The sequence below is a fragment of the Syngnathoides biaculeatus genome, chromosome 11 (genome assembly GCF_019802595.1).
Source record: "Syngnathoides biaculeatus isolate LvHL_M chromosome 11, ASM1980259v1, whole genome shotgun sequence".
NCBI lineage: Eukaryota > Metazoa > Chordata > Actinopteri > Syngnathiformes > Syngnathidae > Syngnathoides > Syngnathoides biaculeatus.
Genome location: NC_084650.1, coordinates 9912620 through 9929153, shown reverse-complemented (window position 1 = coordinate 9929153; position 16534 = coordinate 9912620). Strand labels below are relative to the sequence as shown.

Below are 16534 nucleotides of genomic sequence, written 5' to 3'. Positions count from 1 at the left end.
TGGCATGCACCAAAATAATGATCAATTTCAATCTTTCGAACCAAAAAGGTTAGCTTATCCCTTTCTGTGTTTTACTCATTTGCTGTAGAACATGGGTAAATATCTCCAAATTTCTAAACTGTATAATGCACTTCTCCCATTTACTGTCTGTTTTTATGGGCATTAAAATACGTACGCTCAGGCCTCACTTTGGCAAGTGACATCACCTTCCTCTATTGCAGATGACACAAAAAAAAAAAACCTACACAAAAGACCTAAAACTACAGCTGTGGAATTAGGTAATCTACTTTTAAAATACTTAAAGTAACCAATTAATGACATCTAAATAAATGCTTTTACAAGGCAGAAAATCATTAGAGGATCATTCATGCGAAAGAAATCGTCATGAAGTATTTAACTTAAAAATTCTGAGTTAAAATGTTTACTTCATCATTTCAATATTTTATGGTCCACCACGCTAAACTATAAATGAAAAAACTTTGAAAAATGTCAATGTTTATCATGAAAATTGAAGAAATTACTACCTGCGCAAGAAATCTTGGTCCCCCGTAGACCTTTGTTGATGACTGCTTTATTCACGACTGTACCATATTAATATGACCACTGTTAAATTATTCTGATGGTATTTCACAGAGTTCATGAAACAAGCAACCACGATTTCTATATTAAATTAATTTCTCTGGTAGTGTCAAATGAAAATGAGAATTACACAAACTTTTTCAGCCCCGTGGAAAAAAATATCACTTTGGGTCCCACCCACTTCACTGCTGTTAATTGAAATTACAAAATATTTCATGGGTCTGTGAAAAGTACAATTGCTTACCCACTTGTGCAGAAAAAAAAAAAAAAATAGTACATAAAATATACATGGTTGCCAGAAGACTCGCTTCAGATGACGGCTCCTACTTAAAAAATGTTCATTCAACACTTTATTCATGTTTATTAAAACTGACAGTCTGAAACTTTTGTACAATATTAGGATACGTCAGAAAAAAAAAAAACAAAAAAAAAAAAAAATCAAGCAGGCAACTTTGGATTACAGGGTTTTGGTGGGACAGTTGGGGGTAAGACCCGGCGCGAGTTGCTGCGCACCCATGGGTGATCCATGACGCATTGCAGTGTGAGACGATCGGTGGGGCTGTGGCGAAGCAGCTTGCTGATCAGGTCCCGTGCACCCTCTGAGACAACCCTTGGGAACTTCAAATCCACCTGGGATTTTAAAAAAAAAAACTCGGGATGAATGGGTTCATAAAACAATAACTTGTCAAATTCTGCTTTTGATTTGTAATTTGATAAAACCTACAAGAATGGTCGAAGAATGCAGCTTAACCAACTGCACAAGAATCTTGACCGGGATTTTTTCCCATCAAGTCATAATGTTTGTTTTTACCCAACTATTTCAAGTGGTATGACTCCACAATAAGGGCACCTGTTGAATTGACCCCTCCGTGGATATTGCCCAATCCGCGTCACTGACCAATCAGAGGCCAGAGATCTGCATAAACCAAAGCCCGTTTTTGCTCCCGCCATTTTCTCAGACAACATTGCATGGTCCAGTATAGGTTCAGTTAGCGTTTTATCGCGTATTTGGGTTATTTAACAAAAAATATGGTTTAGAGGTGTAGTCACAGACTTTGTAATAGTGACGACAGGTATCCTGAAAGGCTAGTTGGTGGAGTTCGATTCGTACCCTTTCCAAAACCGAAGACCCAGTACGAAAAATGCCTTTGATGGATCAAACTTTGTGGAAGACTGCATCATCAACTAAATCCATCTAATATCAAGCGGAACAGAAGACCGAGTACGAAAAATGTCGCACGAAGGTATGCCCTATATTTGATTTTCAATACACATCTCGTATAAATGAACTCGAAGTTCTTCGCTAGCATAACACCGCTACGTGTGAACGATTGACACACTTATTCTTTGTTGAGCGATATTTAGCGATGATCAGACTGCACAAACGTATCGATTTCTTGCTGGCTCGTGGTCGAAAGTTAACCAGACTGTGTTTGCACGAAGATATGCCCTAAATTTGATTTTTAATACATGTCTCGTATAAATGAATGAGACGTTCTCCGCTAGCATAACATTGCTACGTGTGAATGATTGAATGAAATCAGAAGCATGGCGTCTCTCTCAGTTAAGAATGTATTGTATTTAGAATCTATAATATATCGTTGATTTGAATGAAATCAGAAGCATGGCGTCTGCACGTCTAACAATGTATTGTATTGTATTTGCCATTTTTTACGAATTGTTTGTCTTAAGTCAGCGCACGTGGCGTGACGTCACTTCAGGAGGCGTGGTTAAGTGCCGTCTACGGAGGGGTCAATTCACCAAATGACAAAAGAGTACAAATAGCCCTCCATCCCATCCCGCGACAGAGGGAATTCAGTGGCGAGTGACACCACTACATGCAACTAGTGTGCAACAGGGCATGCTAAAGCTTCAAGGAGCACGCAGGCTTATTTTTCAGATGTTTGAAAAACTGCCTCCATGACCTACCATCATAATTCTTTTGTACGTTTCAGACTGAGAGTGACTTTCAAAGGGAGGGTTCCCCACAAGGCATTCAAAACAGAGGACTCCGATGCACCACAGGTCCACCTTCTCGTTGTGGGTGCGGCCTTCGACCATCTCGGGTGGCAGGTAATCCAGGGTTCCGCACATTGTGCGACGCCTGCACAAATGTCAAGTTTGCAATTGTGGCTTTAAAAAAATTAACAAAAAACAAAACAAAAAAAAAAAAAACACCTCCATTTTGAAAAATCTTTACAATGACAGTTCAGGGCTGCTTACCTGAGAGAAGGCGCATGAACTGACCAACCAAAATCTGCAATTTTCAGCTCTCCACGAAAGCCAAGAAGAAGATTCTCTGGCTTGATATCGCGATGGATCACTTTCTTGGAGTGGCAGTACATCAGCGCATCAGAGATCTCTTCCATGTACTGGAAATGGAAGCAGTGAAAGCTTCAGAACTTTTTCCACTTATAAACAATCATTGAAAACGGCACTGTCCCCGTTGACCAGATTCACGCGTCCCATTTTCGACCACAATGTCTTACAGTGGCAGTACGCTGGTCATCAAAGCGTCCGTATTTCTGGAGCTCTTTGTATAGCTCGCCTCGTGGCGCATATTCCAGCACCAAAAACACCCTCTTGCGATCATGAAAGTAGTTGTAAAATCGAAGGATGTTGGGATGCCTGAGAAAGAAAAAAAAGAATGGTTATGTTTACAGTAGGGATCGCAAAAAAATGCTTACTTTCATAACCGGTTTTAACTGAACAGCTGTAGCAAAAAAAAAAAAAAAACAACGATTAACCGGTTTTAAAACCGGTACCATTGTGGTGTTTACATAATTCACCCGCGGGACCTCGAGTTGGGGTGTGGGGTTCCGCACAGACTGTTTTTGTTGTTGCTCTTGCGGAGTGGCGAGTTCACAGAGTTCCCCCCGTTATGCGAGTAGTGTTTTGATGTCTGCCAATAAAACAAGTTTTGTTCCTGTGTCCGACACTCCGTCTCAGACTCCTTTTCTCCGGCGCTACACCATCGATCGTTAATTTACTCCGCGGTAATGGGGTAGTTTGTATACAATCTTGACAAACAAGCTTTTTGAATGTGGCTTTCAACAACGCACTCGTGTAAGTTAAATTTTTATTTTTTTGGTAAAAATGTTTTAATGTTGACATTCTTCTTTCAGACTTTCAGAAAGGGCATAAAAGTATAGCGAGCGTTTCCTCGATGCCATGTTTGATGTTTCTTTGATTTAACTGAATGTTCTTTTGAGTCCAACTTTACTCTAACAGCGAAACTTGAAAAAAGTGAAAATGATGTTGAAAAAAATAGCGCAATGTGGAGTACCGGAACCGGAAGAAAATATTGGAAATTTTAACCGATTTCAAAAGTCCGATTACGGTTTTGGTTAAAAAAAAAAAATCTGAAAACCGGTTATAACCGGTTATTTGTAACCGGTTGCGATCCCTAGTTTTACAGTGCTACCTTGAATTACAAGTGGTTCAATTTAGAGGTTTTGAGATCTGGGCTGTCCCAGATTATTTTTTTGACTCATGCAAAATTTTGACATGAAAGCAGGTAGAAGTGACTTGAAAGATCAATTAAAAAGATAGCTAACATCCATCCATCAATCTTCTTAGCCACTTGTCCTCACAAGGTTCGCGGGAGTGCTGGAGCCTATCCCAGTTGTCAACGGGCAGGAAGCTGGGTACACCCTCAACTGATTGCCAGCCAACCACATGGCACAGATAGACAGACAACAGTCGCACTCACAACCCCACCTGGGGGCAATTTAGAATGTCCAATTAATGCATGTTTTTGTTATGTGGGAGGAAACTGGAGCTCCCGGAGAAAACCCACGCAGGTACAGGGAGAACATGATAACTCCACACAGGCAGGGCATGGTATTTGAACCCCAGTCCTCAAAGCTGTGAGGCCAACGATCTAACAAGATGCTCTACTGTGCCGCCCAAAAAATGAAACCAATTGCAATTTGGAGTGCAAATTGTGATCACGATTCAAATTTGATTGATTGTGTAGCATTAGTTGTGATCATGGAAAAAGATCATCAAGGTCATTGGGTGAATGTGAAATGCCATTGAGAAAATGCCAGTGGTCTTGTAAAACAAGATTTTATTGAGGTAGCCTGACATAGTGCAATTGTGAAAGATAAAATTTGTTTTGTGGTTTGATCCAGGCATTATGTGTTGTCTCTCCCAGACCACCAATGTTTTGTTTTTAAATCTCTTTTTTGGTGGTCAGATACAGTACTAAGTCAAAAGATAAGGCCACACATAAATCAGCTTTTGGATTCAAATATCCTGTACATGACGGTGACGTGGGAGAATTTCTTTTCCGGAGCTCATTAGATACGTCATTGATCAGATTGATGAATTATGCCAAAGCCGATCATCATAAAATGCTAATTATTGACCGATACTGATGAGATCGGTGTAAAGCCTAATGCAAACGCCATGAAATGAACGTTGGAATTCTGAACTTTTATGTCAATCTTTTGATCACAAACCAAAATGTCTTCAGCGCACACAAAAAATAAATAGATAAACCATGAAGGAATTGACTTTGAAGTTGCAACACTCTTAGAGAGGCTCATAATTGCAAGGTGAATTACTTTCGGAGAATGCCTAGCATTAAACTACAGACTGGACTCGTTGTTTTTATGGCTTAATATTTTTGCCCCCCACGCCCTCAGGAAAAAAAAAAAAAAAAAAAAAAAGATGAAACAGGATCCTAGAAAGGAGCGTGTTTGACCAGAGGTTTCCACTGTAGTATGTAGATGTCTGCGAAATGAGTCAAGGGAAAGACTTACTTGAGGTGGGACTGGATCTCAATTTCCCTCCTGAGCTGGTGCTCCACACCTTCCTTCTCGATTTGGGACTTAAACAACACCTTCAGAGCCACAAGGGCTTCCATCTGCTTCACCTTTGCAAGGTACACGTTGCCAAACTTGCCCTTTCCCAGAGGTCGACCGATGTCAAAGTCATCAATAGTGATACGCTTTCTGTAAAAGAGTAGGAGCCATGAAATAATGATTCAAGAAGTCTGCTATAATGATTCAATAACTGGCTAGAGAAATCCACAAGTGCACACGCACATGTATAGAGTGATGCAACAAGCCCATTTTTAGTTCCGTGTTGAGGCCAGTGCTAAACTATTCAGTGTGTAAAAGACAGCAAGAAAACCAAAACACAAAGCATGACAAATTGTCTTACACACGTTTCCATTAAACACCGTACAATTAGGACAAGGGAACTGGGAGTCCCATTCAAATGTATAATAATCAATATTTATTTGACAAACTTAATGAAAATTGTTTGAGAGAAGGTCTTTAAGAGTAGAGAAAGCGTATCGTTTAGAGGTCAACAGAGTGTGGGAACAATTAAGAGTTTAAGGAGGGTCATACATCTTTAAACTATGTTCAAATAATGAGGAGAATGTGGTCTACTTCACGGAGTTCACCTGTTGTGAGGGTGGTTAGGAACCTAACCCCCGCGAGAAACCAGGGATACAGTAGATGTAAGCATTAATACCAAAATCATATTGAAATCAAACCAAAACCAAAAGGATCAAATTGGATCAAACAAAACTGCCAACCTAAAAAAATTCACTTCTCTTACTTTCCATATTTTCAAAATATTGTCAAGTACATGACCATGGGACAGTTTTTGCATAACAGTTTTTGATAGGATTAAAAAATAAATACATCCATACTCAATAATTATGACTTCAATATTTGTTATTTTAAAATGTAGTCTTTTTTTTTTTTTTTTTATTCACCACCCCACTCCAAAATCAATAGTATTTAAAGGAAGACTTTGTCGAGACTACTAGGAATGGGAGCACACATTAAAAGTTAGTAGATGAGGGTTCAGTGTTTCTTTTAATGCCAGAGTTATCCGCAGATTTCACTGCGAAACATCTCTAAATTGGAAAAGTATGATCGAAATTCCTCTCTCGCTCAGACGATCCAATGACCCCGGCTGGAAAACTGACAGCCAATAAGCATTCGCTGTAAATATTAACCAGGAAGTGTTGTGTGCTCAGAGCCAACAAAGCGAGTGTAACGGTGAGTCGATGCTCCGTGCTATTTCTACTCCCGCCATTGAGCAAACAAAACAAAAATAATGTACAATGTTTAAGCCACAATGCACATAGGTGGAAGTCGATGTGTCGGGAGGAGCGTGGTGTTGACGACGAACAATAACAGTCCCATTATATGGACCGCGGAGATTTGATGCTTTTGTGAGGAGTTGGTTTCAATGTAGAGATTATACAAGCAGGTGTGGCCAGACTTTTTTTTTCCTTCCAAATTGTACTTTTCAAGCAGTCCGTTTCTCACGTTCGATCAGCGGCGGGGTGGGGGTGGCGTGGGGTTGCATGTGCGCATCGCCGTAAATACTAACCGGGAAGTGTTGTGTGCTTAGACGTATTTATCCATCCATCAGTTTTCTTAGCTACACGATAGTCGCACGAATGCTGGAGCCTATCCCAGCTGTCAACGGTCAGAGTCAGAGTTGTAAAAATAATACCAATTTCCAACCCCAGGATGAAGCGGTTTTCTGATTTTTGGAGTCCATTTTGAGGATGCGCATTATACAAGAGAAATTATGGTACAGTGATTTAAAGCAGCAGATACGTTGCAAACCCACCCGCAAACCGTGAGAATTAGTCTACTTACTTTGGAACCAAACTGGAGGATGACCCAACACACTGTCTCACAGGTCCTAAAAATGATATACACCATCAGTACAGTAAGTGGAATAGCTGTAGTGGGTTTATTTGAAGAAGCACACATTACCCGGAATGTCATTTTTATCTGCGACTAGGGACGGCTTCTTAGAAACACACTGTGAGCCTGCCACCGTGCTGGAGATCTGGTCAAATAGGTCAAAGGCAGACATGAATAACTTAATGGTCTTTACTGACATTTTACTCAGAGTAAAATGACATTTAATAATGTATGGCCACTCTTGCAATACAAAGAAAAATATGTAATGGGAGAAAAAATTCAGGATGTGCAGATGACTTTTTTTTTTCCATCCAAGTCAGTTTTAGATTGTAAGTATGTACCGATACAGGGTCCCAAGCTTATACATATAACTACCAAAACCCATCTTTTGAAATTTAAAAGAACAAACAAAACAAATCATTAAGAAGTAAAAAAAATAATGGCAAAACTATACATTTTGCAAACCAAAACATATTTGTTAATCTAATAAGACTGAAAATGTATATTTTTTAAATGAATTTATTATTTTACTTGATGTACTTATTTTCTGTATGTCATATCACTGATAGTGTAGTGGTACATTTACCTGACTTCATAGCAGACAGTATGGTTTCGGTTCCCACTCAGTGACAGTGTGAATACAAGTCTGAATAGTTGGCAGTGTCTATATGCCCTTTGTGATTGGCTGCTGACCAGTTCAAGCGTTACCATGCCTCTCACCTGAAGCTTGATGGATAGGCTCAACCACACCCATAACCCTTGGTGAGGTTAAACAGTTCAGAATATGGATGGATGGATGGATACAAAATCCATCTATTTTCTGAGTGGCATATCCTCACAAGGTTCACGGGAGTGCTGGAGCCAATCCCAGCTATCATCATACACCCTGAACCGGTTGCCAGTCAATCGCAGGGCACATAGAGACAGACAACAGTCACACTCACAATCACACGTGGGGCAATTTAGAGTTTCCAATTAACACATGTTTTGGGGATGTTGGAGGAAACCGAATTGCCTGGAGAAAATGCCCACAGGGAGAGAGAGAACATACAAACTCCAAACAGGCGGGGACGGGATTTGATCGCTCTACAGCTGCTCCACCGTGTCATCACGTTTATTGTACATACTTGTATATTGTGGATATATATACCGGTCAGGTCTAATCTAATCAACATGAAAGAAAAAATAGGTGTCAATACTGTTTCTGACGTGCTTACTCTCACTATATGGACAGGTGTTGTCCAGTTTGCATCCATTTGACTTTTCCTTTCTTTTGTGTTCCTACCCCCCCATCCACGATCTGTTGCTTGAATGTGGCATGCACCTCCCTGTGTACATTCTTCAGGTGCCTGATCAAATGTGTTATCTTGAAGCATTTAGATCAAGAGTCAGGAACCTTTTTGACTGAGCGAGCCATAAATGCCAAATATTTTAAAATGTATTTTTCAAAAGAGCCAAATAATATTTAAAAATCTTAATACAGGTGGTTTTGTGCATTTATGTAAGACCAACACTTTTACAGTACAATAAGTCTGAATTCTTTTCAAACACAACTGCAGGATTATAATCATGTCATTTGTTAAAAAACGTTAAAATCATCTTACCTGTTGGTGGCAAGTCTTTGGCTCCTGATTTTCTTTATTCTATAAAGAAACAAGTATTATAGTGGTAATAAATATTTATTATTGAATTTATGAAATGAATGTCCTTAAATTTGTATGAATTTGGGTTGCAAAGTATAATTTGACTTGAATTGCTCATATTGTGTGTGACCCATTTTTAAACGAGGCAAACAATCTAACATACTGTATTTACAGGATACGAATACATTATCTGCAATGCACAATGCATATTTAGGTTTCCATTTCTTTTTAAATCAATACACTTACATTATGCAACAACATTGGTGTTTTTATGCAGGTGCTTTGTTCTATTTTTCTCCAATTCGGTTGAGATTTACTTTGGTTCAATGTTCCTCGATTTTGACGTCGAAAAATCACATTTGTTTGATTGATTGTTTGTTTGATTTGTTGATAATAGAAAACCATACAGTACTATTCATTATTATTATTTTTTTGATAAACTTAACGTAATTTTGACGATTTGGTAACTCCCAAAAATCAAAGAGACGTTAGGGATGGCTCCAGCCACTGAGGAAAAAAACGGAAAATTGACTCTTTAAACCTCATATTTTTGTCTGAACAAATAGGCAGAGTCTTGGTTTTCGCCCACACATTTCCTAATGAGTTGCATTCATTTCTGGACGAAAAAAATGTCAAATTTTCGACATCAATAGTGGCAAAGAGTTTTTCATCTTTATCAGACGCTTACTCGTGTAATTCATGTGACACTCTCATATGTCAGGGGATCGTCTATTCTGACATAGTCGTAATTTGAAAAAAAATTGTAAGGTATCTATGCAGATTCTGTACATTGACTGGGAACTATGCTAAACAACAAAAGTACCAGCGGTAGCCATAACGCAAAGTGTTCCTTTCACCAGCGAATAAAAACAGCTTCGGTCGCCTACAACAATTATTACTTCCACTGTCTGTGTATTTAACTTAGTCTTTTTGTTTGTTATTGATGTTACCACGAATTCACGCTAATTTAAGATCTGAGCACAAAATATAACCCAACATCGGCTTGGTCTCTTAAATGTCTATGATCTGATCAAATGGATATAAATTCGGTTATCAAGTCTTGTACTGCATTGCCTCATAAATAACTAACAAAAGAAATCTGACCATTACCTCCATATTCGTAGGAAATTGGCAAATTTATAACTTGGCTCGAATTCTTCGTCGGACGAAACGACGGCCCAACTTTTTTAAAATGGCAAGATGGAGGGACGACGAAGTTGGTTGGTCAGCGTGTTGCTCTGCGAACGCTCCCATTGGCCAGGAGGGACAGGAAGCGCGGAGGAAGGAAAAGGTATGATTGGCTTAAATCAAGATTGACTCACCGCCTTTCAAACATGACGTGTGTGCGTGTACATTTAAAAGTTCAATTGACGAATTTACGAACAAAATGTTAAGAAAAAGTAGTCACTCAAGTCCTTTGTATTTACATTGTACCTTACATTGGTTTTATAAAAATAAAATAAAAAAGTACAAATCAAATTTCAATACTGAGCCACTTATCCTCACGAGTGTCGCGGGGAGTGCTGGAGCCTATCCCAGCTGTCAACGGGCAGGAGGCAGGGTAGACCCTGAACAAGTTGCCACCAATCGCAGGGCGCATGGACACAGACAGCAGTCGCACTGACAATCACGCCTAGGGGCAATTTAGAGTCTGCAACAAATGCACGTTTTGGGGATGTGTGAGGAAATCGGAGTGCCTGGAGGAAAAAAAAATCCACACAGCCATGGGGAGAAAATGCAAACTCCTCACAGGCGGGAACGGGATTTGAACCCTGGTCCTCAGAACTGAGGCCAACGCTCCACAGCTGCGCCACCGTGCCCCCCTGATTAACATTCAATATCTATGTAATTCAATGACAGCCATTGACATTGAATTTTGTCAAAGGATTTTTTTCCTTCCAAATATTTTTGCACAATGTGATATGAATGCATCAAAAATTCACATCAAATGGCACTTTTATACACAAATGAACAAAAAAACATGACAATTGTTTATTGTATTCATGTGTTTGCTTTGTTTGAAAAAAAGACATAGTGGGCTTCAGACATAATGATAGCATGTCTAGCCTTCATAATAGACTTGTGGACATCTATAGTAGGTAAATACTGTAGCGGAGTTATGAAGTTGTCAAAGATCTTTAAAAGAACAGAACCTCTGCCCTCAAATTAAAATAAACCAACACTATCGTATTTAGATGTTAAATTCTCATTGAATATAACACACTTATTGAGAATACAATGAATGGAGGCAATTGACAAAAGAAAAGCACCTGTATGTTTTCAAAAGACTTATCTGTATAAACAAATGGTCTGAAGGTCTGACAGCCCAAACCCCATCCATTCATCCATCCATCCATCGCCAAACACCTCTTATCCTGGTTAGGGTTGCAGGGTGCTGGAGCCTATCCTATCTGACGTCAGGTGAAGAGTGGACTACACCCTGAACTGGTCGCAGGACAGCCATTCCAACTTATATTGGAATGGTACGCTGAGTGGGAACTGAACCCAGGCAGCCTGCACCAAAGTCAGGCGAATGTACAACTACACCATTAGTAACTCCAAACCCCAAAAGACCATATCCATAAAATGACTCAATTATTTACATGACATCCTTACCACAGAGTAGTATGTTCATCATCTAACAGTGCTTGTTGCTTTTCAGAAGGTGTGGGGAAACTTTTTTTTGCAGAGTTCTTCTAAACTTGTATGAAAATTAGGAAAAATCTATGATCCAATATTCAAACAAAATCCAACCATCCACCTTCTACTGTGCTTATCCTCACAAGGATCAGGAGTAAGCCAATTGAGCTGAAATTTGGGTATGTTATGTTATGTTCACCATGGACTGGCCACCAGGGAAAATATAGAGAAATTATTTACACATTTATACCCAAGGACAATTGTGAGTGTTCAATGAACCTCAGGTATGTTTTTGAAACATGGGAGGAAGCCAGAATAACCAGCGAAACCCACACAAGCACAAGGAGTTCACACTTCACACTGGAAGACCAATATCCAAACTCCAAAGTCCAGCCCTCAGAACTTAGAGATGGTTGTGCTAAATGCCACATGTTGATTGTTTACATTGGTGCCTTGAGATAAGAGTCACCTTACAATTATTATTATTTTTTTTAGATACAAGCCATCGTTTGGCTGTGGGTTTTTTTATTTTTTATTTTTGCTTTGACTTGCGAGTGCAAACCTGAGATATGAGCGCTGTATGCTAGAAGTGAACTCAATTCAACTCACTTTACAACAAACACAGTGGCACAGTTTCAAAAATCAGCTTGAAGCTGTTTAATGGTTCTCCCAGTTGAAGTTTAGTGTCAAACCAAACATTAAGGAAGGAGAATTACCCCCTGTCCATTTAAAACAACCAGATGACTTTGACTTTCAGTCTATTAGTTCAACCTTCATAATAAATAGCATCTACGTTGTGGTGCTATCACCCGTGGAGCAACCGATTGAACACAAATGGTGCAGCATCACACGTAGGCAGAAATTAACGGTACTCTATCGTAATTTTTATCCTCTTCCAAGAAAGATTATTGGTGCCGTACTGATGAGCTCAGGAGTCGTAACCTCACATTGAGCAATATATCCATTTTAACTCATTTAATCCCAGATATTTTTCAAGAGAGAACCCCTCTCAGTACCAGACAATTTCGATGATATTCATCAGTGTTTCAAGGTACACCAAATATTATTTATGGATATATGAACATGGCACCTAGAAAAAGAATGGCCAGACTTTCAAATCTAAAAAATTCTACCTGTTAGCAATAGAACATGGGTAAATTATACCAAAACTTTGAAGTTGATAAAGTATTTCTGCCATCTAGTGTGCATTTTTATGGCCATTAAAATTCCTCTCAGGCCTAATCCACCAGTGAGTGACATAACACACCTGTTGTTGACAGTACACACAAAAAAAAAACATAAAAACAATAAAGACAACAGAACCGATAAAAGACATAAAGCTACATTTTTGGGTTTAGGTGGTGAAGTTTAAAAACACTGAAGGCACACCAAAGGGCAGCCACAACTGAAAGAACAGCATCATGGCCACAAAATGTTGAAATATTTGTAATTCTATATGAACATGTCATCACTGTATTTTTTTTATAAAACACAAGCTATTTCCCCTCATTAAAATACAGTACAACACATTACAACAACTTTTGGGGAGCCTGGAACAGATGAATGGGGCTTCTGCTCATTTCAATGGGAAAAGATGGTTTGAGATTCACAAATGTGGTAACAGAACAAATGAATCTTCTATCTCAAGGCACCGCTGTATTTTAACATTTTGAGCCAAATGTTTTAGGACATTTGAGTTACTTTTTCAACTTGGTGGCAGGCAAGGGCAAACATTCTCATTGGCCTGATACAATATGACCGATGGGCTGTAGGTTCTCAACCTCTGCTTTATACAGAAAAAAACGCATCAGAATAATTTCCCCTAAGACTTGTCATGAAACTGTGAACTGGAGACAATGTGGTTAAGTACTGGTATTTTCCAGGTACCCAATTACCTTTCTCTAATTTAATCTTCCAAAACTTTGGTTCTACATTTACGTACAAGGAGCAGTGCTGTAATTTGTTTGTTAAATTGGATCCTTCACTTAATCTGGATTGATTTGAACAGAGCAATTTCTGAAGGCCAGCGTGCAGCACGGCAGGACGACAGCCAGTGACCGACTGAGATTTCGAATAAGTTTATCCGGTTTGCTCTCGTTGTCACCGCCCGCGGCCTCCTCCTCACCATCCTGTTCCCCCCCACCGTGGCCCTCTCCCTCAGGTGGGCACAGGCGCGGCTGGAAGACCACATCTAAAAACTCTAGTCTGTGGAAACTGGGGAGACGGCGGAGCATCGTGCAGTTGTGTACGATCTGCATCTCGCCGAGAGTGCAGGCCTTCAGGTAGAGGCGCTTCAGGTCCTTCAGGTGGCTGGCGCAGAGGAATCCGGGTACTACCTCCTTGCCGCCAAGACTCAGCTCCTCTAGTCCAAGCCATCCTGATCCTAACCCTGAGGAGGCCATCGGCCTCTGGTATCCCTGCCGTGTGGTGACACTCATTTCCAGAAACTTAAGCCGGAACAGACCTTCCAAGCCACAGAGCCCTTCCTTGGCTGCACAGCCTCTGAGCCCGTTTGCAGTCACACGAAACGTGTCGCACAACTCCAGTCGACTGAGCCTCTCCCATGATGTCAGACTCTGCAGGTGCTGGTCCTTGAAAGAGGGAACATTGTTGAGGATTAAACATTCAATAGAAATCCCAGAATATGCACCGCCTCTTGGTCCTTTCTGTTTAACAGCGGAAGTTGCCTGCGGCCTCTCTTGAGACGAAGCAGGCAGGTCCTGGTTGAAGAAGCCCTGAGGCAGCTCACAACCTTGCAGCTCCAGCACCTTCAAGGATGGCGGCAGGAGCTGGCAACTGGGGAGGCTTCTCAAGTCCGCGTGCAGAAGGTATAGCTTGCTCAGGCGAGGGCATTTTGTGGACAAAGCTTTGAGCCAAGCCTCAGAGAGGAAGGTGCCACCTCGGACAGAGAGGAGCAAACCGCGCAAGCGTAAGCATCTTAGTCCGCCGCCGAGGTACTGGCGCAGAAGGACCCACAGTATACGGGATGTCATCTTATTGAGAAGAAAGAGAAACATACAGTGGATATACAAAGTATACACGCTGCTGTTAAAAAAAAACATTTTTAAAAAAGTCATCCATCCATTTTCCAAGCCACTTAGCCTCACAAGGGTTGCGAGAGTACTGGAGCCTAACCCAGCTAACTTCAGGCAAAAGGCATGACAAAATAAAATGTGAATGTGAAAGGTCATATGACTCTCTTGTGACGTTTGATTGGTGAACTAGATCAGGCATGAGGATTTCGGCAAGTATGGTAACCGATCTTTCGGTTCCGTTGATTTTTGTCCTGGGAAACGATTTTTCGGTTCCCATTGATAATGCTCATGGGAACCCGTTTTTACAAGTACTTCAGAATAAGGCCTTAGCAGGCATGAGCATTTTGTCTTTTATGCTTAGCAACCGACATGTTTGACTAGCGTTTGAGTGACCCGGATACGAATAACTCGACCTTGCGCATGCGTAGCGCAGAAGCGGAAACCAGTGCTGTTTGTAAACCACACTGACAAAGCTGGGCGTTTTAATCAGGGGTTCATGTAGGTTAGTTTTATACAGATTGTTGTATTTTCGTTGAGAACTTGTTTTACATTCCACACATGGGCGAATTTTATTAAAAGTAAGCCCTGAGATCTGGGAAACGGACTTTCGGTTCCGTGTTTTCTCAGGCTGGGTAACGACACGGTAACGGAACGATCATTTCCGTGAAATGCTCATGCCTGTAGATTAAAAATCGAGTGTGCCTATTACATCTCCTTGTCACTGGAAAATGATCACGGTGAGGGCTTACACAAGTCGGACAAAAACATTTTTACAGATTTTGGAACTCAATGCAGACATAAGGCGCATTGGGTTAAAAGACGCACCATCGATTTTTGAGGAAAATTAAAGGCTTTTAAGTGCACCTTATAGTGCGGAAAATACGATAGACTTGTGAAGCAACCAAGAACAACTGCTAGTATACGGAATAGTGCTCATTGTCCTGTCACTGACATCAACGGGCTGGTGTGTCATTTAGGCAGCGATCCAACCTACTTAAATGTGGGTGGGCCAACATCTGTCTGAAAATTGAATATGTAGTCAGAAAACAAGACTACTGAGTCCATTTTGTGTTATAAATTCTTTTATAAAATTCTTTTGCATCCTTCTCCTGACTGATACATTTGAACAATAAGATCCCTCTGGTGCCGTGAAAGCTTTATGGACCATGGCGCTAGTGTACACGGGTTATACGTGTCAGTCATGTTGATGGTGGACAAAGGTTGGAAATGATTTATCTCGGTCTCACTCTTACATTGCAAAAACCTGACATTTGAACAGGAACGTGTGGACTTTTTTATCTTCACCGTTTATACTGAAACAAAATAAAAGTAGCAGCAACAACAGTTTCAAGTCTTTCACACTCAACCATGACAAATTAGCAATCCTATAAATTGTTGCAGCGGTAAAGTATACAAACTTTGACCCCCAAAAATGCAGGCTCCATTATCAGGTTATATTTTAAAGAACAAAGGGCTGGCAGTGAAGCAATATTGGTCCATTTTCTTACCCCTTTCCACGCAGTCAAGTCGACAAGTCTCCACAGTTTCTGATCCTTTACAAGACGTCTCCATCTCTTACACACTCTGAAAGTACGACATTTCAACAGCACACATAACTTTAAATCACGCGAGAACAGTCAAGAGTAAGTACAGTACAATTATTGCTCACAAGATAATGACGGACAGGATTTATTTTTGAGACTCAATCGTCATTCACTCTCACCTCCCAGCTTTGACAAGCTCGCGCACGCTCAAATATGATAGAACGTCAATTAAAATGTTTTCTGGAAGGTAGTCGAGGTTACACGTTGTAAATTCATCCATTCTGTAAACAAAACTATTTAGTATAACGTATACTTCTTTCTTTTTTTAGCACGGACTACTATGTCCAAGCACACCAGGTGCGCCCTCATCAACACTCCCCCAGAAACGTCAAATGGTTGACAGT

The 16534-nt window shown here is 40.3% G+C and overlaps 2 protein-coding genes across 4 annotated transcripts in view; both read right to left on the bottom strand.

The window, feature by feature from the left end:
* LOC133508367 (aurora kinase B-like) overlaps positions 1-10124 on the bottom strand; it is a 24042-nt gene extending 13918 nt beyond the window's left edge. Inside the window, exons 1-9 of one of the 2 annotated variants that reach the window (XM_061834295.1) lie at positions 10022-10124; positions 8873-8911; positions 7338-7413; positions 7218-7263; positions 5349-5540; positions 3069-3207; positions 2803-2951; positions 2509-2683; positions 1004-1209 (exon numbers count right to left, since the gene is read on the bottom strand). In XM_061834295.1, the coding sequence (XP_061690279.1) occupies positions 1018-1209; positions 2509-2683; positions 2803-2951; positions 3069-3207; positions 5349-5540; positions 7218-7263; positions 7338-7413; positions 8873-8911; positions 10022-10027 (1014 nt within the window). In that variant the 5' untranslated portion in view covers positions 10028-10124 and the 3' untranslated portion in view covers positions 1004-1017. Of the gene's footprint in view, positions 1-925; positions 1210-2508; positions 2684-2802; positions 2952-3068; positions 3208-5348; positions 5541-7217; positions 7264-7337; positions 7414-8872; positions 8912-10021 lie in introns of those variants that run through there. The other variant, XM_061834294.1, reaches the window with a different exon arrangement.
* LOC133508366 (F-box/LRR-repeat protein 12-like) lies at positions 10022-16534 on the bottom strand. 2 transcript variants are annotated; one of them, XR_009797043.1, is made up of 4 exons: positions 16310-16534; positions 16095-16170; positions 10418-14544; positions 10022-10149 (listed from the first exon to the last, which is right to left on the bottom strand). XR_009797043.1 is itself a non-coding variant. In XM_061834293.1 (3 exons), the coding sequence occupies exons 1-3, from the start codon at positions 16408-16410 to the stop codon at positions 13537-13539; spliced, it is 1185 nt and encodes a 394-aa protein (XP_061690277.1). In that variant the 5' UTR covers positions 16411-16534; the 3' UTR covers positions 10022-13536. The 2 variants fall into 2 exon arrangements, 1 of the variants encoding a protein (XP_061690277.1); XM_061834293.1 differs by having other exon boundaries at positions 10022-14544.